The following is a 23,839-nucleotide window of genomic DNA, read 5'->3' on the forward strand; positions in this document are numbered from 1 at the left end:
GGAATATACAGAGTTGAAATTAACTTTGAGGGAACATGACATGCAGAAAACAGTAGTAAATATACGACAGAGAAAGCAGCCCCTATCAATTTGAGGCAGCACCAACAGAGAGGCTCCAGAAAGCAAGATGAGAGACACGAAAAAGACACCCGGAGTGGAATGTAGAGTGTTCAGCAAAGAAGTTTGTATTCAGTTATGCATTACAATGGCCTTATCCCCAAGAACGCCGGTACCCCGATGGCCGTAGACATTAAGTCCAAACATGTGAAGAAATTGAGATTCGAAATAGCAGATAGAAAGTTATAGAGCAATGTACTCAATTCCCAATTGCTTTCTCCACCTCGTTGAAGTCTTTCTTGATGGACTCCATCTCCTTCTGGAGATGCTGAATCTGAGAGTGGTAATCGTCCAGAATCTGGGAGATGTGGTTAGCGAGCTCTTCCGGTGTGCTAGTTTGGGAGTGACAAACCTTCTTTGCTGTCTTCAGTGTCTGCTCATCAATGTCATCCTCCGCTTGTGTCACGTTTACCCCGGCGCGATCCATCTCCACCTGCAGTCGCTTGGAGTGTTCATGAATGGCCAACATACGGGCCCAGATTTCTTCGGCGCGGCCGCTCAGAGACGGGTCGAAAACGGCACGTTCCAACTCAACAAGCTTTTTCTTCAACTGCTCCTCCGCTTCATCCATGGCGTATCCTCTGTTGCGAAGGATCTGTGTCTTGGCAGCAAGAGAGAGGCATCGTTTGCTCAAAATAATGTGTTTCCGCCGGCAGTCAGCGATCTTGACGGAAAGGTTGAGGTCATGCTTTGAGAGAAGCCCGGTCAAGCAGTTGTTGATCTCGTGCAGGCGCGACTGCATCATAGTGAGGAAGTCCCTTTGTCGCTGTGCGCGCTTACCGAGGTCCCAGAAGCCCTTTACAAGCACAGGGACATATCCTGGACCCGGTCGCTTGCGCAAAGCCTCCTCCCATTTTGACTCGTCGTCCTCGGGGCCTGGTTGGTAGAAAGGTGCGGCCTCCTCGCCGACATTGTTGTACAGATAGGCTCGGAATGGTGAGCTTTGGCTGGGCGGATCCCACTTATCCTTGATGATGGCTACTTGCATAGGAACAGTTCGGTGCACTATAAAGTAGTCGTGTTAGTAATGCTTCGCAGTAGAAGATTATACAATAGACTCACCCCCAGTAATAGCACGGCCAGGGGACCAAAGGCTTGACGACAGAGAGGGTTGTTGCTGTTGGGGCTGTGGCGTGGTCATCGTGTTCTGGCCGAATTGCGATTGCTGCTGGCCCAAGGCATTTGTTGGTTGTTGAGCGTTGGAACCCAGACCTCCGAGTCCTCCTAATCCACCCCCTGGCTGTTGTGTTTGCTGCTGGCCTCCAGAGAAGAGGCTAGCTTGCGGTTTCTGTAACGAGGAGCCGAATGCGCTTCCTTGCTGTTGCTGTTGCTGCTGCGGCTGCGGCTGCGGCTGCCCAAAAGCACCCGAACCGAAGGTATTCTGGGGCTTCTGCGTATTTCCGAACATCGATCCTGATGGCTGCTGAGGTGCCGCACTTGCGCCGAACGCACTTCCGCCAAATGCACTGGTTGTTCCCGTTGATGTCGTTGCTGGCTGTTGAGTCTGCCCGCCGAACAGTGTGCTGGTGTTGGTGCTAGGCTGGGCTGCGGTTGCCGGGGCGCCAAAGAGAGACGGCTTCGGTGCAGTGTTGCCGAACATGGATGAATTGGCCTGAGGTTGGGTTCCACCAAAGAGAGACATGATGGGCAATCAAAAAGGCACAAAAAAAAAACCACGATAAAGATGGAGCGCGTCAATGGATGAATAAAGCACTGGCGCAGCCAGATTAAAAGCGCCGAGGAGAAATAGAAACAAATCCAAGGCGCATAGTCCAGGGACTGGAGATTGACAGTCGAAGGGAAGAAAGCTGAGGGGTTCCTCGATGGAGCTCGAAGGCCGAGAAAGATGAGAGCCGGAGCTCGATTGTTTGTGTCACGTGATGGGCTATTGTTCGCAAACAGCTTAAGCGCATATTTGAATGGAAGATGTGAATAAATAATAAGTTGATTTTGATCTATTGTTCTGTGTTATTGTCCTGATTATTTCTTTTTTCTCATTGATCTATCTAATTAATAAAGGCAACACTCATTCATGCTGTAGCCCAACACTGCACCTGGGCAACATGTTACGCTGACCTAAGCACCATTCAACCAGCCAATCACCGACGAGCCAAATTTCATTCCACTGCAACCCGCAGCTCTCAACTATCGATCTCCAAGTCTCGTCTCAATTGCACCTCTTCCCCTCACAGTCGTTCTGACAAGCCACCGTCGCCATGGCCCAAAGAGATGCTCGGTATGTACATTAATTACAATTGCTTCCTCTCCGTCGAGCTCCGTGTGAAACGCTAACCTCCATCCCTCCGCGCACAGCTTCAACCAGACTGTCCTGGTGGACACCACGCCTATGCCCGATCACATTCCCAAGGTGGAGGAGATCGGTGCCACATCTGCACCCCTGATGAGTGCAGCTTACTTCATTGGAGACCGCTGCAAGGCCTTCAATGACGACTTCATGAAGTGCAAGGCCGAGGCCAATGGCCGCGGGGAGATCGACTGCTTGAAGGAGGGCCGGAAGGTGACGCGCTGTGCCGCTAGCGTGTATGTTGCCTTTGCAGTTTACCCTTGAGTTGATAAGAAGATATTGACCCATCACAGCATCAAGGACATCAACACCCACTGCTTTGACCAGTTCAAGGCCCACTGGGAGTGTCTCGAGAACAACAACCACCAACTTTGGGAGTGCCGCAGGCCCGAGGTGGCTCTTAACACCTGTGTCTTCGACAAATTGGTATGACATATCTCCTCCTGCCTCAAATCATCTCAATCGCCTCGCGTCCATCGCATCCGCTATCACCCTCGGACTAGAGCTAACATACACTTTTCTTGTTTCTTCTAGGGCTTGAAGAAGACCCTCCCTGGCGCCCCCGAGAACCAGGTTCCTGTCCACTTGCGCCCCAAGCAAAAATACGCACAGTACCCCGGCCCTCAGTGGTAAACACTCTCCCGGTTTACTTTGTCCTCTCTAGACTCGCCCTGATTGCACCCTCATCCTTCCCTCTCATAATCTTGGCACTGTCTTTTTTCTATATCACTGTTTTATTTGGATGCTCGACCGTAAACCCGGTCTATGTTTGTGTAAATATCTCTTGGCATCATGAATGGTTACATGATTTTCTGTTCAATGTCTCCAAACCCCCTTGCCTTGCTCACAAAGCATGCATGGGGCGACATGTTTTCTAACCCATTGCGGTTTGCAATGGCATGCTTTTGAGTTAGTAGTAGTACGGACTCAAATGCTGCCCGCTAGCTCGAATACCTCCTCGGCTTGATGCATATGTAGGTAACCATTGCAGTGAAGAGGCCAGGCATATTACACATTGACATTCCTCGGTGGGGAAGTGTGTATACATGGGCTATCGCTCAGACTTACCCATGCACCGCGGAGTCTCACCGTGTATATAACATGTCCCAGCTATATTTTCCTTCCGATATCTGACTCTGTCCAACTCATAAGCACCGGGTATGGTGGGTACTTGTTCTGGGGGCCTGTTTGAATCCAGCCAGCCCCCACAGCCGGCTCCCAATATTAACTTCCACTTTAGGTGGTTGGTGATAGTATGCATGTAGCTAGCGGTGTGTGATACAAAGTTTAGGTGGGATATACATACTGGCGATTCTACCAACTGCCAGTGCTTTAGTCATCCTAAACATATTCATGGCTAATATTCCTGAACATACAATCTCTATGATACTAATAATATATCTTTGAGGATATCTCGTCTAATGATATTTTCTTTCAAAATCCTGATCTGGACTGAGCGGTTTTTCGGGCTGATACAAAGGCTTAGCATCAACCGTTCTGCAGAGTCTGAACTAAAATGACAGATTGTTACATTCTATAATCCGAAGAAATCCATAATTCCTATCATCCTTCACCTGACTGGATTGCAGGGGTTCAGCCTGCTGGTTAATGTGTGTAATCAAGCCCTAATTCCGGCCTTCCGGTATACTACCTCGTGTAACTAGGCCTCTGAGATAATCCGAAACATATCTAAGTAACTTTTTATCGAGGTTCAAGAATCCCTCTGTCACAGCCTCGATGAACAGCATTGGTTGGTTATTGAAGTGTATCTGAGATATGTCGTAATATCGAAAGCAAGTATAGAACCCGGGTATTAAGGCCCAAGGTATGGGGAAAGTACAACGAGAGAAAGGCCAAGAGTATGCTTAGATCCCGATGTACAAATAGCGGACCTCCGGCATCTATCTATAGACATCTCGAGAGGGATAGATGCAGGTATCAAACTCTCCACTAGATTCCGTGCATGTGCAACAGCAAAACAAGGACATAGATAATTTATACAAAAGCTGCTCTTATTTCTCTAGCGATTCTCTATATCTATGTGCTACTTATCTCTATAGCCTGAGCCACACACGCAGGTTGACGCAGGTTGACATGAAGTCGACAATATTCTTAATTCTATCATTATGGAGAGGCATCCAACACGCCCAAGCAGCGGCCGTGTTCGCCCACTTCATGGTAAAAGCCCTTCAACCACGATATATATCTCTGCTAACCTCTTCCAACTCCAGGTATATAACTCGGAGAACTTCACAGTCTATGACTGGGAAATCAACATAGCAGAAGCGCAAAGGGCGCACATCGACGCTTTTGCCCTAAACATCGCATACAACTTCCCGACAAACAACCGCTCCCTAGCGAACGCATTCACCGCCGCAAACGCTCTGGACTTCCAACTCCTCTTCTCATTTGACTATGTAGGCAACGGCGCCTGGCCAGAAGGCGAGGTGATTGGCCTGCTTCGGAAATATGGAAACAACACAGCCTACTACCAACACAACGGCAAACCTTTCGTCTCAACCTTCGAAGGCTCCTCCAACGCCACAGACTGGGCCACAATCAAAAAGTACACAGATTGCTTCTTCGTACCGGGGTGGTCAGCCCTAGGTGCAAAGGACGCCCTCGCCGTCGCCCCAGGCGTTCCAGACGGACTATTTTCCTGGGCCGCATGGCCCGAAGGCCCAGAGCCGATAAATACATACATAGACTCAACCTACATGCAATGGCTCAAAGACACAGGCGAACTGCCGTACATGATGCCGGTCTCACCATGGTTCTACACGAACCTTCCTGGCTATGGCAAGAACTGGATCTGGAACGGCGATAACCTGTGGTACGACCGGTGGCAGCAAGTGATATCACTCAAGCCGGAGTTTGTGGAGATCATCTCGTGGAACGACTACGGCGAATCACACTACATCGGCCCGCTGCATGAAGGTGCATACGCGACCTTCGAGATCGGTAACGCGAGCTACAACTACGCCGCTGGACACCCTCATGACGGCTGGCGTGATTTCCTGCCTTTCATCATCGATGTCTATAAAGGTGCCAGGGCAAATGTTACTACCGAGGGCGTCACTGCTTGGTTCCGTCAGTCGCCTGGGAAGGCTTGTATCAATGGTGGCACTATGGGTAATACAGAGACACACGGGCAGAAAGAGTTCCCGCCTACGGACGTCTTGCGGGATGAGGTGTTTTTCTCTGCGCTTCTGAGGTCTGCTGCTGATGTGGATGTGTCGGTTGATATTGGTGGTGTTGTGCAGGATGGGAAGTGGAAGAATAAACCACACGGTCCAATCGGTCTTTATCATGGTAGTGTACCGTTCGATGGTAATACTGGAGAAGTGGTTGTGACGGTGTCTCGTCGGGGAGAGACCGTTGCTGAGATGCGCGGTGCATCAATTTCGGAATCGTGTCTGGATGATATTCAGAACTGGAATGCCTGGGTTGGCACCAACTTTGCTAATAATACGATTTCACGGCATCCGCCGCCTTCGCCAGCCCCGACTGCGGTTTCTGCGGCTTCGACTCTTTTGGCGCTTGGGAGGATTCCGTTCACGATTGTCTTTGTGGCTTTGGTTGCGAGTATGGTGGCTGCGACGGCGACGCCTGTTCGGCATGAGACCTTAGTTTTGACAGTCCCGATTTCGGAAGTTTCTCCTTCGGTCTATAATCCTGATACCGGGAGTGACGACTATAGAAGCCTACATAGCTATGGCACCAGCTATGGTTTATATCCAATCAACGGCTATACTTTCATAACGACAACGACTGCACCAGCTACGCCTTTCATCTCAACCGGTGCCACATCTTTTGCATACGATCCATCTTGGAATTTGGACTGGTCTTGAAAGCAGCATTGATTGGGCTTATACTAGTAGGCATGTGCTACGGGGTCTTAGTTATCACTACCCCACAACGCAAATTAACGGTGAATTGGCTCCCGAAAATGGCTACCTTCGCCAACATCTTAATCACTCCAATGCCATATGCTGAGATTTCTTATTGTTCAGCTCTGAAATATTTGGCCAAGGCCCGGCTCCAAACACTTTTTATTTACACCGCGTGAGCTCTACCATTCACATTATGCACCTCAAAGAATCGTTCTACTTTATAATTGAGAAATTAATGTCATTTATTCGGCACTTCCGGTGCAATTTTATTATGTCGAGAGTTTCCACTAATCTGATAGAACTACTCCGTACATGCACTAACATGTATGTACTTTATCCAAGCCGCTTTGCAACTTTAAACTCTTATAACCACTATTTCAAGTCTTTTCGTCTTTATCTTTATATCATTCCTATAGGATTTATATGGGTGTGAATAGTGTCACATTTGATGCCCATTTTTTAAGGTGTTGATTTTATCAACCTCGGAGAATCGAAGAATTTCAAGGAAGTAAGTAGTTACCAAGGGCTACGTTATGGTAATTCAGGTATCTTTATTTTCTACCAGCGTTAATTAAGGCATCATACGAAACTTTCAGGCACCAATACCATTACAACCCGCACCCCTGCTATACACCTGCGTACAAGGTGCATAGAGGTTCCCTGAACTCCTTCAAACGTCGTTCCTTTACTTTAAAAGGGTGCTTCCCCCCTGGCTTGAGTTTAGCATTTCAGTCTTAAACATTAATAATGTTTCGCCTTGGAGGCTTGAGAGGCCGGTTTTTAGAGCGCTCCTTCTTCAAGCGTCCTTTCTTCCAGCGACCTCCTTCGCCCGTGCGGCAATTCACTCAATCCAATATCCAACTGCTTGATTCAAATATCAAGTTTGAGGAAGAAACTCATCCAGGATACACGGCGGAAGACTCATATTCTGTCAATATTGGCGAAGTCTTCCAATCTAGGTACCGAGTCATTGGAAAACTAGGGTTTGGGGGATACTCGACGGTATGGCTTTGCAAAGATCTCACGTATGTTTTTTTTTTCTTTCTTCCCGATGCTAGACTACAATCGATGCCAAAATTAATCAAATATTAGACAGCACAAATATCTGACATTGAAAGTGTTCAGACAAGACTCAACTGAAGGCAGAAGAGAAATGGCAATCTATGATCGCATCAATGCGGTCAAAACCTCCCATGCTGGCGCCATGCTTGTTCGCACAGCCCTTGATACCTTTCAGATCGACGATGGGAAAGGAAGTTATCAGGTTATCGTGCACCAGCCTCTTGGTATAAGGCTGTATGACCTCAGACATCAATTCACAGATAAAATATTACCCGAAAAAGCAGTGAAATTGATTTTGATGCATCTTCTACTCGCTCTTGACTACCTCCATACGGAGGCTGGAATCGTCCATACCGGTATGATAGCACCTACGCATCTTTCACGACTGACTCATCCTTCCTAACACGCTCTTAAGACATACAGGAAAAGAATATCATGCTCGGTATTGAGGATGAGTCAATGTTGGCTGAGTTCGAGGAAGGAGAGAAATTTAATCCTAGTCCACGGAAAGTCGTTGGAAATAGGGTGATTTATGCATCTCGCGAGCTCAAGACAACAGACAACTATGGCCGACCTGTTTTATGTGACTTTGGTCAAGCTCATTTCGGTTCTACCCATTACGGTGGTGACATTCAACCTTACATATACCGAGCTCCAGAGATTTTGTTGCGCACGACTTGGGATGAAAAGGTCGATATTTGGAATCTTGCGGTTCTCGTAAGTAGGCCTCTCAAATCCATTTCTCGACAATGCAACTAACTCATCCAGACATGGAATATTTTCCAACGGGAGGCACTATTCTATGCCAAAGATTCAAAGAAGGAAGACTCGAGCACTCATCATATCGCTGAGATGATTGCGGTTCTTGGACCGCCACCCAGAGAAATGTTACAGAACAACGACTATGCTACAGAATTCTTTGATTCAGAGGGTACGCTATCTCCAATACTCTACACGTCCTGCCACTAATCAAGCAATTCAAGGCAATTGGAAGGGAGCAGCTCCCATTCCATCAACCACCTTGGAGCAGAGGGAGGGAATTTTGCAAGGTGAACAGCAACAACTCTTTCTTGCCTTCATGCGCAAAATGCTTCAGTGGCGGCCAGAGGAAAGAAGTTCTGCTAGAGAATTATTGGCGGACCAGTGGCTACTTTCGCCATAATTGAATATGGCCCTGAAATACTTTGTTCGTGGTGTATTGGTGGGTAATGGCTCTGAGGTTTCAGGGGCTTCTGCCACGAATATCGAGGATACATGGAGGGGATAATACATGGAGGAATGAAATACGCCGCCGCGCTTACTTAAATGGGTCCCATGCTATCAATTAATAAGTCATTCATCAAGGCTGTCTCGACCCCAAAAGAGTTCTCTCTGATGTTATAGTAAGCATTACGTCTCTTTCATCCTAGACACCTACCTATGTAGATTCCCTTTTGAATATTTAGTTAGGGGTATTGTATTTTCCAAGATAAATGGTGCTCCTTGTAGCTCACTAGCCTGCAGATCGCTCTCCGAGTTGAATTGAACACTAGATCAACAGTAAATCCGAAACCAGTTTAAATTCAACAAATTAAGGGAAGCTGAGACATGACCCAATCACCCTCCTCAACCTGAGAGTATAGGTGACTTTGCCAGCCCAATCAGAGTCTTCGGAGATGTGATCAGATATCCAAGCCGCCAAACTCGCTCTGGATAAGAACATCCCATCGCTATCAGTCCCTGTGTATGTAGCTGTGACTGGCACAACAGAGCCATTGGTTAGGAGAGGAACTCCGAACAATGTCCATTTAAGTTGCGAAACATCCCGAGGTGTCACAAATTCACCAAGACCCTTGAACTCGTCATAGGCTGAGCTGGCTATGAGTTTGATACGGACGACTGATGCTTTTCACTTGAGAGCACCTTTATCTTGAGGCGCGGTGAATGAAGGTGTTCCGAGTACCATTGCCCTTTTGTAGTGATGGGCCACTAGAATAGGAAATATGCGTTTCGTGGCATCAGTCACAGGCTATGATACTCGGTTAATATCTGAAAACCAACGTTTTATAGGGAAGACCCATTTGTTAACATACAGTTCCTTTTAAACTTCCAATCGGTCCTGCGAATGAGACAAAGACGGTAGGACCAGAAGTGGCTGCAAGTTGGAAACTAGACGGGGTACTGCCTCGGATAGCAGATAGCAGATACCCATGGACAGTTGCATCTTTCTTAGCTGCCAAATGTTTAAACATCACATGAATTTACTGGTTCTTGGGCTTGAAATGTCTGCCGGGCAGACCCGAATATCGCGCCTACAACAAGAATGACGCCGCAAAGATGCTATGTGAACAAATATTAGAATAGAGTCATCACTGTAAAATGTCAAAGAAAGGTCACCTGGAGCTGGAAGTCTTGCTGCAGGAGAAAGGGGACAGTAGACGCCAGAAGGAACCCTATTGCTTGCGCATAATTATTGGTGACCGTGCTCGTCAATGAAACACACCAAGCAACGAGAAACCCGCCTGTCGCCTGTAGTAGAACAAAACTCCATACCAGGTGATTATAGCCATGGAAAATGGACATGGCCCCTGGGTTTGATTTGCAGATCAAGCCAAATATAGCGGAGAGAGAGCTGTACCAAGCGAGGTGAGCATTGCGAGACAAAAATGGCTTGGAGCTCTGCAACATCATCTCCACTCGCATACTAGCCAAAGCAACACTTGTTCCTGATAATACCATGCAAAGCACCCCGACTTTACTGTTTGTTGAATCAATTTTCTCCTGTAAGGCGGCTTTTGTAAACAGTGCTGCGGGTGAGGTTTGAACCATTGTAATTCCTATGATTATGAGAAAGAAATAAATCCAACTTCCACGCGAAAATCTTTGATCTAGAAAGATCATGCTGAAAATCGGCGTAATGATGAATTTGGCTTGCGATAGCATCAATTAGGGGATCGAGGTTCCGAGCCCCTACACTTTGCAGGTATGTCGCAGTTGTATACAAAACTGCTGGTAAAATGGCTTCTCGATGTCCGGTTGTGAGAGTAGTGCGAATTGATTGTGCAGGGTAAGAAAATATCGGAGAGGTGGGCGCCTTTCTGAGCGTAATGAAAAGCACGGAGAATGTGAGCTTCAGGAGTTCGGACAGGATTATGGCAGTCAAGGGTTCGTGTTGTTCAGGACTCTTTACAGCTAGAGATTAAACTCGGTGTTGTATCTACTTCCATTCAGTTTCAGAAAGTAAGAAGATGTTTTGCTATGCATACCAAAATTGAACCCGTATTTTGAAGCACTAACTGCAAGGATGTGAGCTTTTCATATAGATTTCCAGAAATTCATGGATTCATGGATTCATATATTCCTTACCAGACATAATGCCACGATTGTACAATTTTTAAGATTGTTGATCTGATCCAATCGAGGAAATACGCCTATATTCATGATGAACCGCACTCAGCTAGAGGCTCAATATTTGAGAATGTCTAGAATCATATCTATTGTACTCCGTATAGAATAATTCTTTTTTTGCAAGATCATCCATGGATGTTCTGGAACAAGGGTCCTGGAACAGAAGGGTCCTAATAGGTCAACCTCGGTCCCCCAGGGACAAATCTGAGACAACACACGTAACCTTCCAAAATTGGAAAGGTTCATTGTGATAGCAATAGCATTTTATTTTCATTTTTCAAAGGTTAAAGGGTACTCCGTCCTCACTTTCATCTATGAGATAGCTTAGATCCACGTTAAAGCCCAAAATGCTAGTATCTGCAAAGCGGACGATTATTGCGATATCTATTCTAGCATCGTGTGTGCTACTTTTGTTCACCAGCCAACTAAATCGCGAACATATCGGTTCGGCCTTTTCTAATTCCTGGAGAAATCAAACGTTGGGGACAGGGAATGGCTTTGAGGCACCTTGGACAACAGAACAGGAGAGCGCTCGATTTGCCTATGTGCAATATGCGACTGATACCGACTACCTGTGCAATGCAGTAGGTCTTCTGATATGCGATTCAGTCCTATGACTAATAAATATATAGATGATCAACTTCGCACGTCTTGATCGCTTCGAAGCAAGGTTCGACCAGGTGCTGATATATCCGAAAGAATGGGACGAGGTTGGTCTCTTACCGAATTTCCCGTGTTAAAGCGACCTGAAAGCTAACCGACGAAACAGCCAGGAGGAATCGAGCATGTGGCACTTGAGAACATCGTCAAACATTATCCGCGTCTCGTACTACGCCCGATAAATGTTCTCACTACTTCACAAGGAGATCAAACCTGGCGCAAAAGCCTGACCAAGTTCCAGGCCTTCGCTCTCACGGAGTACACCCGTGTCCTAGCTTTCGATTCTGACTCCATTGTTCTCAACAACATGGACCCTTATTTCCTTTCTCCCAAGGCACCCGTCGCAGTTCCAAGGGCATATTGGCTAAACGACAAAGGAGCATCAATCAAGGACCAAATGCTTGGGTCGCACGTGATGTTAATCGAACCTAACATGAATAACTACAGGCGCATTATCGAAGAGGCTACTGCTTCCGGGGACTTTGACATGGAAGTCTTGAATCATCTCTTCAAGGACTCGGCTATGATCTTGCCCCATCGACGGATAGCTTTGTTGACAGGGGAATTGCGACAAACGGACCATGACCGCTACTTGTCTGAAGATAAAGATGAAGGGTGGAATGCCATGGCGGAGGTCTCACGCGCATATTTGGTGCACTTTAGTGATTGGCCTCTTCCAAAGCCATGGATACACCACTCGGATGCTACATGGGAAGCTACCCTGCCCGCTTGTCCGGATGATGATATTGAGCGGGCTGATAGGCCAAGATGCGCGGATAGGGTTATGTGGACTGGGCTTTACGAAGAGTACTACCATGACAAGAAGGGTGTTTGCAGCATATTGACTTAGCTATTTAAAAGCTTTGGGTGCGCATCCTCTCAAATTCGGCGCAAGTTCCATGTCCCTTCTTTTCTTACATTCGTAACGTGTCTTATCCTAGGACTGAGCCAACCTCTTGATAACGAAGTAGTGTTAGTTTCAGGCAATGGCCCACTCTACGTTTGGGCATATGGGGATATGTCTCATTTCGGAAGGTTAAGTGGGGGGATGGGTGGAGAGAAATAGGGGTTGTTTCTTTTCTTAGCTATGCCAAGGTATAAGGTATAGGGAGACGGGTAATACAATTGCCGTCTTATTAATTCTAATTATTAGATTCCCTAGGAACACTACTAGGCAATACAATTACTATCGGAGTAGACGAAAGCTAGAAAGCAAGACGAGAATACAAGGGAAGGGGCGGGTTTGGGAAGAGCAATATCATGAATGACTGGACCAACCTTGGAAACTCCGTTGGCTTCGAATAGGGCACATGGACATGCTAAATTATGTCAAAACAAATGGAATGGTATATAATATCATCTTAGCTTGAATTCTAAGGCCCTCTACCAAATCATAGCAATATATCATCTAGACTAATGTTTGCATCTATCAATAACTCGATATAACCAACCTGCCACATAAGACACACCATGTGTCAGGCATCACCGAGAAAAGAAATCTAGGACAACAAAAGTAGAAGAGGAACGACCCCCGAAACCTGAAATTAAAACCCATATATACTGCACAAAAGGAAAAGAAAGATAGACATAAAAAAGTAAACGAGAACACCAAAATATATGAGCAGGATGTGGGAATAGCCAAGTGCAAACAATGCCAAAAAAGAAAATATAGTAAGGAGGTAAGAAGCCGAGAAAAACAAAGAGACCATAGATAGACCATAGACATAAAACACTCTCTTACCCTTTTATGGCAAGATAGGCATATCCACCATCTTCAGAAGCTTAAACTTCCCAAGTCTGGCCTTAACAGCAGCCCAACCGGTCTTGAGCCTCTGCTCAACACGACGATCCCCCCTCAACCGCATCCAAATAAGCAACATACCCAACATAGCAATATCAAACAAGATCTGCCGCACAGCAACCCAAATCATCCACTTCAGCCACGCAAACAACCCAGACCGTCGACGCTGCGCAACAGATCGAGCCTCCATCTGCTCCCGCACAGCAGCGATCTCAGCCGTCATTTTCGTCAAGGCCTGCTCGACACGACGACGCCAGCGACTATCTTTCGGTGGTTCCTGGGATTGTGAATGCGGATGGGAATCTCGACGACGTGTGAGTCCATTCCCACTGCTATCTATACTACCAGAAGCAGGATTGCGTCGGTGTTTGGGACGGTGATGTGAAGAGACGTCGGTATGTGTATGTGTATGTGTGTTGGAGGTCGAGCTAACATGATCCGGGTCATTGTCGTCGTGGTCGTCTTGATCTCGTTCTTCGTATAAGCTATCACGAGCTTCCTCAAACTCCTCATCATCCTCATCTTCATCTTCATTATGTCGACCTCCATCCTCGTCGTTTTCTATTGATCCCCTCCCCCGTCGGTAATACGCTTCTTCCTCAGGCTGACTCACAGGACTGAGAACCCGTAACCGTGAATCCCGATCCCGTCGACTGGTATCATCTCGTCGATCGGGTCGGTCATAGTCCTCCGATTGCGCCGCCAATCGACCCCCAATACTCCCATATGCACTGCGCGATAAGGGCGGGACGCCGACGGTATTCAGTGGACTGGAATCGGAGGATGAGGAGGCGTTGAATTTAATCTGGTCCCAGACGAACTCGAGCTCTGAGACTAGCTCGCGTGCTTCGGGGGTTTGGGAGGCATATTCGTGCATTGTGTCGATTAGTGTGGAGATGTATCGGCGTTTGGCTTCGGTGCGCGACATATCGCGCTGCGCGTACCATGCATCCCTAGAAGACAATACATTATTAGTTTGTGGTTTGGATATAGAGGGAGACAGAGCGATGTTCGAGCAAGATCCACATCGACAGCTTCCTTTTTCCCCGCGCGTTTCAGACATACCATTTCTCGCACTCCGCGTGCACCTCCGACGTATTCCCAATCGGTCGATCCATTACACCTTCCACATCCCCCTCTGACGGAATATTAGCTCCGACGGTTTCTTTGTGTTTCCGGTAATGCGGGCAACTCACCCATACTCTGTTTGTACAAGCCATATAGAGCCAACCGCTCGGCAGCGGGAGGTCGCGCAGTGCCGGTCCGGGGAATCCTCTTAACGGTATTGAGGGCATGAACAAAGACTCGATCTGGAGCGTGGAGGTGTCAGTGGAATTCGAATGCACGAGGGCGCAATCTACAATCTGCACACGCACCTACAGAGTCCGACATGACGCGATAAGCGGTCCGGTTTGCCTTGTCTTCATGGGAGCGGGGTTGGGCATCGGCTTGTGCGGGTCCTCATGGGGAATGTAGAAGACTGGGAATAGGAATTTGAGGATATAGTGAGTGTTTCTTTTGGAGAGATGTTGAAAGGGGGGAGTGTTTTTTGGAATTGGGAGAGGGATTGTTGTTCCGATAAGAGAGTCGAGATTCCCGCGGTCCCCTGTGGTCTGACTGTGATTTTCCCCGGAATGTTGTTTTCTCTTTTTTTTCCCCAGATTGAAAAGATTCACTCCAATCAAAAGGTGGGAAATGAGGAACTCCTTTAGATTACCTTGAGATGGGCGTGTGCTGTTGGACCGCGGCTCTCGGCGATCGTCACTTGTGATTATCGCCGAAATTACATTCTAACTTGACATTTGAAGATTGGAAGTTAAAATATTGTATTTTTTTGCTTAATTATATTAAAAAGGGACTTGTAGCGATGTAATATAAAGGAAAACCCCCTACTCGCTCGGCAACTTCTTCATCGTCTCCAACGGTTTCTCCGCATCCACCGGTGTCCCCGTCATAAGCTCTGTGGCTGCGCGCGCCTCGTCACCACTGACAGGAGGCCCAGTAAAGTGCTTACGGGCGTAAATAAAGTACCAAAAGATACTGATACTACCGAATCCAGCGAACACAACACTGGCGTAGTTCATAGACTCCGCGGTAACAGGCAAGGTAACAGGCATGCAGAAGAGAGCGACAGCCAAAACAATCCAGACAATAGTAACGCAGTTGATAGCGAATCCGAATCGACCGAGCGAGAACGAAGAACCTTTCACATCGCGGCGGCCCCGGATCAAAGAAATCAAGATCGGAAGACCATACGAGGTCGACAAACAGATAGTAGCCACGCCGGTGAACGAGTTGAACGCAGCCGTAGAACCGAAATAGATCAGTCCCAGCAAGCCATCCACAACCGCTGAGAGCACGATAGCCCACACAGGCACATCCAGTTTGGTGTTCACCTGACGCCAGAGCTTGAAGCCCGGAATGGCACCGTCACGTGCGAATGCATATGTGCAGCGACTGGCAGCTGTAAGGGACCCAATGCCGGCGAACAGCATGATTCCCAGAATGAGGAAGAGCAGGCCGAAGCCACCGCCCGCGGAACCCGTCACTGTCTTGAAGAGTAGACCGATCGGCTGGCCGCTGGCGACCTCGCGCAGAATCTGGACGTTGGGCATCACGAATAAAATCGGGATTAGGTAGAACAGGCCAGTGACGCCGGCCGCCACCACAGATAACACGATTGCCTTGGGTACCTCGCGGTGCGGGTTCTGCACCTCTTCGCACATGGAAGCGACCATTCCGTAGCCTGTCAGGGTGTAAGCTGCCTGCAGCAAACCCACGAAGAAAGCCCATCCATCGGGCCAGCCGCTGGTGGAGGCGTCATAATGAGCGAAGACGAATTCCGCGTCTCGGCGGTCATCAGCCATTGTCAAAAGCGTGACGAGGATGATGATGACACTACCTGCAGTCCAGAAGATGCAGACTTTGTTAATGAGATCGAGATAGCGCGAGCAGAAGATGTTGACTAGGGCGCAGAAGAGCATGACGGCCCAGAACATCAATACGGTCTGCCACGCGTTGGCGACGAAGGACTCATCGAAGATAGAGATGGCGCTGAGGACTAGCTGGCCGCCGGAGAAGATGATACTCAGTGTGACGGTCCAATTGCCGACGAGGGTTAGCCAGCCGTCGATGAAGGACATCAATGGTGCCCAGCGGGGCGTTGAGAGCATCGCGCTCCAGTAGTACACGCCTCCTGCCGTTGGGTATACGGCGCAGATCTCGGCGAGAGAGGCGGCGATGGCGATTGAGATTAGGGAGACGAAGACCCAACCCCAGAGTATGGTGACGGATAGACCGTCGGCGAGGGTGATGTAGAGAGTTGTGCTCAGTCCGAAGGGGGCTGCCATGATGGCAAAGGATAAGCCGAGGATGCTCAGCATGCTCAGGTTTCGTGGTAATTCACTCTTATAGCCCATACGGGCCAATGCCTCGTTGGCGGAGGCATCAACAGATGAGCTTCGCATATTGAATGTGTTTGGAAAGTGAACATTCCAGTACCAAGGTTAAAAGTTGATATTATATCTTGAGACTAAGACAAGTTTAAGTAAGATAACCCCGCATGGAAAACATGGCGCGGTCCGGGACCGCGCACTTAAGTTTAAAGATTGAGGCGAAAAGATATCTTGAACGAATGAAAGGGTAAGGAGTTCTCAGGCTTATCATCTTGTATCTTTGGGCTAACGGGCTTTTTTTTCTAAAAAAAATTGCCGATGTCTCATGACCTAATAGTATAGACAGATAAGAGACACGGCATTCTCCATTGACCCACTTAATTCCCCTATTTCACCTCAACTTCCATTAACGGGATCATTTTGATTATGAGATCAAAGTGATATCGCAGATATCGAAGATACCGTAGCATTCAGTCTATATCACGTGAGAATACCCCTGTAATCCTACATTAGATCCCTTTGAAGGAAGAATACAATATATACTCTCTGAAGCACTAGATTCAACATATTAAACCGAATATATAACTACCTCCTTAATTACATGCCTTAATTACATGCACCTACATTGAACAATCTTGATCTCATTTCCACTATCTTACCCCGGGAACCTGACACCCAGGCGTGACACATACACCACACGACAATACCATAAGGCGGGGGAGATTGCAGTCGGAACACGTTTGACATCATAAGAGGATCTGCAGCGGGGTTCCGTGCCAAACTATACTATACACTCTAGGCGTGAGCGCGGCAAGATTAAGAATCATGAACTCCTAAGAATCATGAACTCCGGAGAGAGAACACATCTACAAGATAGCCAGTGATACTACCTACATACATATATGTAGGTAGGTACATGGCTCGATATGGATTGACTACTCCCTACCGAATACTCCGTATATAACCTATGAAGGATAGGAAAATGTGTATGATGTGGGGGGCTGGGATGAGGATACGTGTTTGTGGGGTAGGTTAGGTTTCAAAGGGTGGACACTTTTGGAATCGAATGGATTTGCCTGCCCGAAGAGAGGAAGTGGTGGACCAAGCCCAGGAGAAGAGACCTACTCAGACCTACTCAAACTACGCAAATACAAGTCTACACTCGGAAATTGAATATTTGAATGATTCATTGCACACATACATCAAGGTCACGCGAGGTGACGGCTGCCACATCAGGAACATGCTGCGAAGACTCCCATGGATGATTCAGGGAAGACTGAGCAATGGATGAGCGCCAGGATGGATATATCAACACAAGGGAAAGGGGACGGAATCAGATCAAAGGAGATGAAATCCAGATTCACGCCCTTCCTTCGGGAATTTGTAGGGCAGGGGGTAAAGGGGGGTATCAAAGGGGGGATAAAGCACAAATGTCATCCAGTGATCTCGCTGGGGTGAAGAAAAGAAATTTTTTTCTTGTTTGATGAGATATCTAATAGAACAAAGAGGGAGAGATCAGTGGAGGGGGAAGAGAGTATGGGCGAAAGTAGGCTCTGAGTGTTGAAAAGGGGAGAGAGGGAGTGAGAGAGAAAGATGGTGACGGGAAAAGGCTGTCAGGATTTTTCGGCCGCAAAGGAACCGTGCATGTTGAACTCCGTCTATGTGACCACTCTAGTAGTCAAAGTAGGTCAGTTAGACCGCCTTTTCCGAGATGTCGCGCCTTGAAACGGAAAATAATGATCGAAAAGAAAGGGAAATGCGCTGAGTCGTGACCAGCCAGCTAGTGCCAACTCCAAATCGTAAAAGAAACATGACCGTGGTAACGGAACGATCGTCAATCGAGGTCGGATGAAAAAACAAGAAAAACGCCCATTCATGCAGTGTCGTCAGTCCGGTGAAGTCGTTACATGAGATGCAAGTACAGTCGCAGAGGCAAACGCGAGTTTTAAAAAGGTCAGAAAGGTGACGAGGCCAGTGACGAGGCCAACATCTTATGGACTTAATCCGAGGTCATCATTCAAGTCCGGGCCAAAGCCTGCCATATCGACAGAGTGCAAGGATCCAGGCCCCTTGCCCAGGGAGATGTCGGAGGATGCATAGTCATGTTTGAGTCGTTCGTGCGGGCCGAAGATATGGGGTCCGAAGAATGGTCGGTTCTCGTCATTTGGAGTGTTGCCATCCCCGCCGACCCATGGCCCATTCTGCCAGAATCGAGTATTCAATTGCTGATCTCCGAACAAATCGTGGTGGTCTGGATGAGGGTCTGGACCATGGATGGGGAACTCATTTGGCGACTGGAATCGTAGATGCGACCGACCGAAACTGGAGCATGGTGAGTCTGCGTGGAGCGGCATATCAAGACCCGAGAGAAGGGGAGGGTCCTCCACCGGGGTTATGTCAATTGTCGGATTTTCCGTTTGCTGGGCCAGAGCCGCAGACAGCCGGAGATTTGATGATGAACTTTGCCGGCTGTGACTAGCCGACCGCTCGATTGCACGCTGCACGAAGCTACCACAGGCCTTCAAGATCTTCTCCTGATGCTCTGGTGGTAGATTGTTGAAATAATCGTTCGCCAGTGATGGTTTGGGCGGGTCGTCTGCCGCAGGAACCAATCCGTAGGTAGCCTTGGCATATTCGGAGAGACCCGACGGCATGTTGTAGGGGGACTGATAGACATTGGGTGCCAGCGACCGCTGCTGATCAAGGTAGGCATACTTTCCAGGCATCTTAGCAGCAGCCACGCTACCCCGATCGACAGTCTCCTGCTTGAGACCCTCCGACTCCTTCTTCTGAATCACATCGAGTCGCTCGCGGTGGCTGACCAGGGAGAACCGCAGCATCTGCAGAAGCCGAGTGACCTCCTCCGATCGCATGTTTAGAGTCTGAGGCGGCAGCAGAGTCCCATCCGCAGCCCGTGGCTGAACCCGTTGCTGGGCCATGGCCAGTTCCAGCTTCTCGAGGCCATTGGCCGGTGGTATTGAGCCCATAGGACCCAACAGAGTCTCGACCACCAATTCGGGGCTGACGATAGTGTATCCGGCAAAAACATTGGCGTGGTCGGTAATCTGTGCTAGGCGGCGGCGAGCTATAAGTTCTCTGACATTGGCAAAAGTGTTGGTGGATGGGAGGTGATGCTGCTGCTGAGCGTGCGATTTGACGACCGAAGGATAGGGGGCATGACGGGCAGACTGGTTGGGTAGAGTTCGAAAGGCCGACGGCATCGCAGGAGCACCAGCAGCAGCACCGGCAACAGGGATAAAAGGAGGGGGAGGGGCGAGGTTCTGCAAGGCAGAAGAGGGCGGTCGGGATTGTAGGTGAGGGGTGTTGACATTCGAAGAGTAAATATTTTGCTGGTTTGGGTTCAAGTTTCGCTGGTAAAGAGGGGCAGGGGCGGTGGCAGCATAATGAAAGTGGTGGGGTGAGATCTTCGATGCACGAGCGCTGACATCCATGCCAAGCGACTTGACGCTGTCGAGGAAATTGGCCCGAGGGTTGTGGATGGACACGCTAGGGTTGTGTGTATACTGTGCCCTACTTTCGGTGGACTGAATGCCCAAATAATACCACATCTGCTCACCCTGAAGGTTGACCGTACGAAGTGGGGCGAATTGGTTCCTAGTTGCATCCACCGTTTCGAATTCGGCCCACTGATAGGGAGATCGTGAATCGCCAAATGCACTGCCTGCCGCCGGTACCGCTGATTCTAACTCTTTTCGTTGTTCGGGTTTTCGTGCTAGGTGGGCTGGGAGGGGTTGAATTCCCAATGCGAGAGGTGTGAAATTACTCTTGCGAACAACGAGCATCCAACGATAGGGCATTTCAATGACATCTCTGTAGATTTATTAGTTTGTGAAAAAAAAAAAAAAACAAACAAAAAAACAAAAAAACAGAAGAAAAAAATCAACTAACCCTCTTGGGAGCACCTTGAGCAAAAGACTTCGCTCAGAGGGTCGATTTTCAAGAACAATGGCGCCATTAATCTCCTTGTCGGCCTGAAATTGGATCAAATTTCCTTGCACTAGACGACGAGCCGATTCGATTACCCGACGATCCACATCGGACGATTCGCCCAGGACTCCATTCGGCCGCTTCTGACGATGGAATTTGCATTTCAAATCCACACTCGGAATGGAGTATTGAGTACCATCATCGGCAATCACAGCAATCGCACCGTGCTCAACTTGAACACCTGCCAAAAGGGCACAGGTTGCATGATAAGCGCGCGTGCATTTGCCAAAGTTACACTGGAAGCAGGCACCGCGGACTTCGCGGCAGAAGAGACATTTAAGGCCCAGGCGAGCCTTGGGGATCTTGTCAATGTCACACACAACTTCCGTCCCAGATGCGTCACGGAGAATTGTGGTCTCTTCGATGAACGCCGCACACCGTCGATGCGCATGCCCTTTACCATCTTCGGTCGGAAGAAGATCCTCATAGTCCAGATTGTTCGGGCATAGCAAACACGGGAGCTTCCGTGGTCCTTCAGGGTGGAGTTTGGGTCGTTTCGTGATCGGCCCGTCACCCGGATTCTTCCGCTTTCGACCACGAGTGGATGTCTTCTCAGGCACACTACGTGGCGGTGTAAGAAGATCTGAAGCACCTTCAAATCCGTCGAATTCGCTTTCGAATTCACCGTAGTACTCAGGTGTGTTCTCGCCACGTAGTTTGCGCTCGATCTCGTCCACATCAATCCAGACACTGTCTGCTTCGCAGTGGCACTTCTTAGCGATGCGAGCATAATCCAACCATTGCTCGGTCGCGAAGTTGACGGACTCGGCGCAATTGTATCCGATGTTATATCCAGAGTGGTACCCATAAGGGAATGTGATGACAAACTCCCCTTCATAATGAACCAATCGGTTGACGGTGATCCCATATTGCGACTTAAGAAGGCTAGGCGAGACGAGATAGGTTTTGTGGCGAAGGAATTGATCGCAGTTCTTCGCATCACTAGACCAGATACTGCGCATGGCCTGTTCGAAGCGAGGTGCATCTTCTTGGGAGATGCTGTACCACTGCTTGGGGGCACCGAAGTGGATGTAGTTGATGCTGTACAAATCTACATCCTCAAGATGCCAAGCAAAGGTAGCTTTCCACATGCCCATGTAGAGATATGCAGTGTTGACTCCAGGAACTTTCTGTCCGAGGACGTCGAGCAGATTCGGCAATTTGGCGACATTCCAGGTTTCTGTAGAATCCTCGAACAGTGATCCGGGCATGTCAGCTCCGTACATCGGGTTGTTGTACATAAGCGACTTCCAGTAATTGGTCTCAAGCTCCTCACATCTTTCTGCGGTATAATCTTCGTGATCATGGATCCGGTAATCAAATCCCGTGTATGCCTCCTCGTCAATCTGATCTATAGCATCGCCGCGGTTGTTCTTTCGACGTGAGGTCACAGACTTGGGCTGTCGCCCCTTTGGTTTTGTGGTAGGTAAAGATTCGCCTTCACTTAAATCCTCAGTCTTGGGCTGCACGGGGTTGGTCTCGGGTGATACAGGGGTCGGGGGACCCTCCAATCTGGTCTTTTCGGCGTCCTCTGCAGGGGGCTCCTCTTTGACTTTAACCTGATTTGCCCGCTTAGGAGGGCGGCCAGGCCGGCGCTTCTGACCCTCGGGGCGGACAGATGGGGGCCGCGGTGTCGGGGCCGCACGGTTCACCCGTTCTTGGTTTCGGCGTCTCTCTCCTCGGCGAGCAGGGGGTTGGTGGCTGCTTTCTTCACACAGACCCTTCCACTGAGGAAGGTTGTACGAGCGTTGACGTTCGATGTTGGCTTGGGTGTATGTACCGTGGGATCCGTGGAACTCTTGCATGATGGGGTTCTTCACTCGAATTTTCTTGACTGCCTCGTCCAGTGGTGGAAGAGACTCGGACCTGTAAAAAAGAACAACGTCATGAGCACAGCCAACCACATTTATTGGAGATTTGATCGACTCACCATTCTTTCGGAGGGATAACCTTCACGATACCTGCCTGCATTCCATATTTATTGATTTTGTTGATGAAGCCCTGGAAGTCTCGGAATTGGTCCATTGTCTAAAACAATACCACAGTCAGCCTGGCTCTAAAGGGTGTATGCTCTACTCCCCAGTCTGACGCAACAGGCGAAATCTCCAACCCAGGGTCATCGACCAGACGGGGTACCCGCAATGTACTTACCGGCTTGAAAACAGGAACCTTGCCGCCGCCATAGTAATGATCAGGTTCGATTTCTTCAATTTCCTCGACCTTGTTCTCCACTTCCTCCTGCTTGATCTTGGTGGTATCGGGTGCCGGGGCAGATTGGTTGTCAAGCTCGAGGTCAGACAACTCGGACGGCACGCCTTCGGGCGCTTCCTTCTTGCCGTTGGCACTCTGAGGCGGAGTGATGGAGACGGATTCCAGGACGGGTTCGCCTCCAAGCGAGTCGCGCTGCGACTGGTCGAGTGCTGTCGCCATCATCGAGGGCGATAGAGGGAGGTTGGGGAAAGGGTTGAGCAGATTCCAGTTGCCGTCGTCGGATAGTGCGACCGCTGATCGACGGCGAGAAGGGAGTGTTTCCCAGCGGTCGGGGAAATTGGGAACAAAGCTGCGACCGAGCGGGAAGGAGTGCGATAATGTTGAGGGCACCAGTATTGGTGTGTGAGGGTTGTTGGTACACTTAAGGAGTGTACAATGGCCGGTAGTTGAAACGATTGCGATAAGCTCTTCTCGGATGATTGTTTTTGCCTGAACTGAACGGAAAACGGAAACGACTTAGTCAAGTTGCCAAGAAAAACAAGAATTTGTGAGGCAAAAGATGACAGGGACAGCAGGATGTATGTAGGTGCAGTTAAAGGAAACTCTTAAAGCAAATGATCTTTTCCATAAACTGCAAAAGCAGCGGTAGGTTCTCCATGGAACAGGTAGAGGGGTGCAGCAATACCAATAATAGACCAATCATGCAGGTGCCGGCGACGCTCGAAGGTGGAGTGTATGATGGGCTGATACTGAAAGGAGAGGCAGGGGCAGGTGGGCACAGGGTGAGGAATGATGGGCTTGAAATTGGACAAATCAGAGCACTTAGATGGGAAGGGTGGGAATCGTCCGATCAGAGAGCAAAGTGGACTTTCGGGCGACTTTGGCCTGGGCGCCTAGGAGCCGTGAAATGATTTGTACCGTATCCGGTCTCGGGTAAAAGGATTGCCAGGTCTCAGGGGGGAATACATATGTATGTACAAGTTGATCGCAAACAAGTTCA

The 23,839-nt window shown here is 48.7% G+C and overlaps 9 protein-coding genes across 9 annotated transcripts; 4 read left to right on the forward strand and 5 right to left on the reverse strand.

Annotated features, from left to right (window-relative positions):
- Nucleotides 1-88: 88 nt before the first annotated feature.
- Nucleotides 89-1,759, reverse strand: N7455_006339 (putative nucleoporin; the record flags this gene model as incomplete). The annotated part of the gene is made up of 3 exons (XM_040959277.2): nt 89-415; nt 470-1,122; nt 1,180-1,759. The coding sequence occupies 3 exons, from the start codon at nt 1,757-1,759 to the stop codon at nt 317-319; spliced, it is 1,332 nt and encodes a 443-aa protein (XP_040810374.2). The 3' UTR covers nt 89-316.
- A 416-nt stretch (nt 1,760-2,175) lies between these two features.
- On the forward strand, nt 2,176-3,237 carry N7455_006340 (coiled-coil-helix-coiled-coil-helix domain-containing protein). The gene is made up of 4 exons (XM_040959230.2): nt 2,176-2,353; nt 2,431-2,658; nt 2,716-2,848; nt 2,957-3,237. Exons 1-4 carry the CDS (start codon nt 2,334-2,336, stop codon nt 3,053-3,055), a joined length of 480 nt encoding a protein of 159 aa, XP_040810366.1. The 5' UTR covers nt 2,176-2,333; the 3' UTR covers nt 3,056-3,237.
- A 1,311-nt stretch (nt 3,238-4,548) lies between these two features.
- On the forward strand, nt 4,549-6,273 carry N7455_006341 (glycoside hydrolase family 71 protein; the record flags this gene model as incomplete). The annotated part of the gene is made up of 1 exon (XM_065605329.1): nt 4,549-6,273. One exon carries the CDS (start codon nt 4,549-4,551, stop codon nt 6,271-6,273), a length of 1,725 nt encoding a protein of 574 aa, XP_065461183.1.
- Nucleotides 6,274-7,062: 789 nt separating this feature from the next.
- Nucleotides 7,063-8,539, forward strand: N7455_006342 (uncharacterized protein; the record flags this gene model as incomplete). Its single annotated transcript, XM_065605330.1, has 5 exons — nt 7,063-7,340; nt 7,408-7,733; nt 7,793-8,094; nt 8,146-8,308; nt 8,361-8,539. The coding sequence occupies 5 exons, from the start codon at nt 7,063-7,065 to the stop codon at nt 8,537-8,539; spliced, it is 1,248 nt and encodes a 415-aa protein (XP_065461184.1).
- A 408-nt stretch (nt 8,540-8,947) lies between these two features.
- N7455_006343 (uncharacterized protein) lies at nt 8,948-9,608 on the reverse strand (the record flags this gene model as incomplete). The annotated part of the gene is given in 3 exon segments (XM_065605331.1): nt 8,948-9,261; nt 9,280-9,385; nt 9,450-9,608. 3 exon segments carry the CDS (start codon nt 9,606-9,608, stop codon nt 8,948-8,950), a joined length of 579 nt encoding a protein of 192 aa, XP_065461185.1.
- A 1,484-nt stretch (nt 9,609-11,092) lies between these two features.
- N7455_006344 (uncharacterized protein) lies at nt 11,093-12,274 on the forward strand (the record flags this gene model as incomplete). The annotated part of the gene is made up of 3 exons (XM_040956990.2): nt 11,093-11,348; nt 11,397-11,474; nt 11,534-12,274. The coding sequence occupies exons 1-3, from the start codon at nt 11,112-11,114 to the stop codon at nt 12,272-12,274; spliced, it is 1,056 nt and encodes a 351-aa protein (XP_040812679.2). The 5' UTR covers nt 11,093-11,111.
- Nucleotides 12,275-13,158: 884 nt separating this feature from the next.
- N7455_006345 (acyl-CoA-binding domain-containing protein) lies at nt 13,159-14,900 on the reverse strand. The gene is made up of 4 exons (XM_040956894.2): nt 14,602-14,900; nt 14,422-14,535; nt 14,291-14,363; nt 13,159-14,178 (listed from the first exon to the last, which is right to left on the reverse strand). Exons 1-4 carry the CDS (start codon nt 14,615-14,617, stop codon nt 13,170-13,172), a joined length of 1,212 nt encoding a protein of 403 aa, XP_040812511.2. The 5' UTR covers nt 14,618-14,900; the 3' UTR covers nt 13,159-13,169.
- A 214-nt stretch (nt 14,901-15,114) lies between these two features.
- Nucleotides 15,115-16,692, reverse strand: N7455_006346 (putative GABA permease; the record flags this gene model as incomplete). The annotated part of the gene is made up of 1 exon (XM_040956963.2): nt 15,115-16,692. The coding sequence occupies one exon, from the start codon at nt 16,690-16,692 to the stop codon at nt 15,115-15,117; it is 1,578 nt and encodes a 525-aa protein (XP_040812633.1).
- Nucleotides 16,693-18,611: 1,919 nt separating this feature from the next.
- N7455_006347 (putative jumonji family transcription factor) lies at nt 18,612-23,058 on the reverse strand (the record flags this gene model as incomplete). The annotated part of the gene is made up of 4 exons (XM_040956960.2): nt 18,612-20,451; nt 20,530-22,494; nt 22,559-22,656; nt 22,780-23,058. 4 exons carry the CDS (start codon nt 23,056-23,058, stop codon nt 18,612-18,614), a joined length of 4,182 nt encoding a protein of 1,393 aa, XP_040812568.2.
- Between the last annotated feature and the right edge of the window lie 781 nt (nt 23,059-23,839).

Source organism: Penicillium solitum (assembly GCF_028829755.1).
Source record: "Penicillium solitum strain IBT 25940 chromosome Unknown utg000004l_segment0_segment0, whole genome shotgun sequence".
Taxonomy (NCBI): domain Eukaryota; kingdom Fungi; phylum Ascomycota; class Eurotiomycetes; order Eurotiales; family Aspergillaceae; genus Penicillium; species Penicillium solitum.

Bases quoted from the DNA above. Each gene is read 5' to 3' on its own strand.
- N7455_006345 (XM_040956894.2), bottom strand. The intron at 14,364-14,421 runs GTGAGTTGCCCG...ATATTCCGTCAG, and splicing joins CTTGTACAAACAGAGTATGG to AGGGGGATGTGGAAGGTGTA. The intron at 14,179-14,290 runs GTATGTCTGAAA...ATTGTCTTCTAG, and splicing joins CACGCGGAGTGCGAGAAATG to GGATGCATGGTACGCGCAGC.
- N7455_006340 (XM_040959230.2), top strand. From the start codon at position 2,334: ATGGCCCAAAGAGATGCTCG. The intron at 2,354-2,430 runs GTATGTACATTA...CTCCGCGCACAG, and splicing joins ATGGCCCAAAGAGATGCTCG to CTTCAACCAGACTGTCCTGG. The intron at 2,659-2,715 runs GTATGTTGCCTT...GACCCATCACAG, and splicing joins ACGCGCTGTGCCGCTAGCGT to CATCAAGGACATCAACACCC.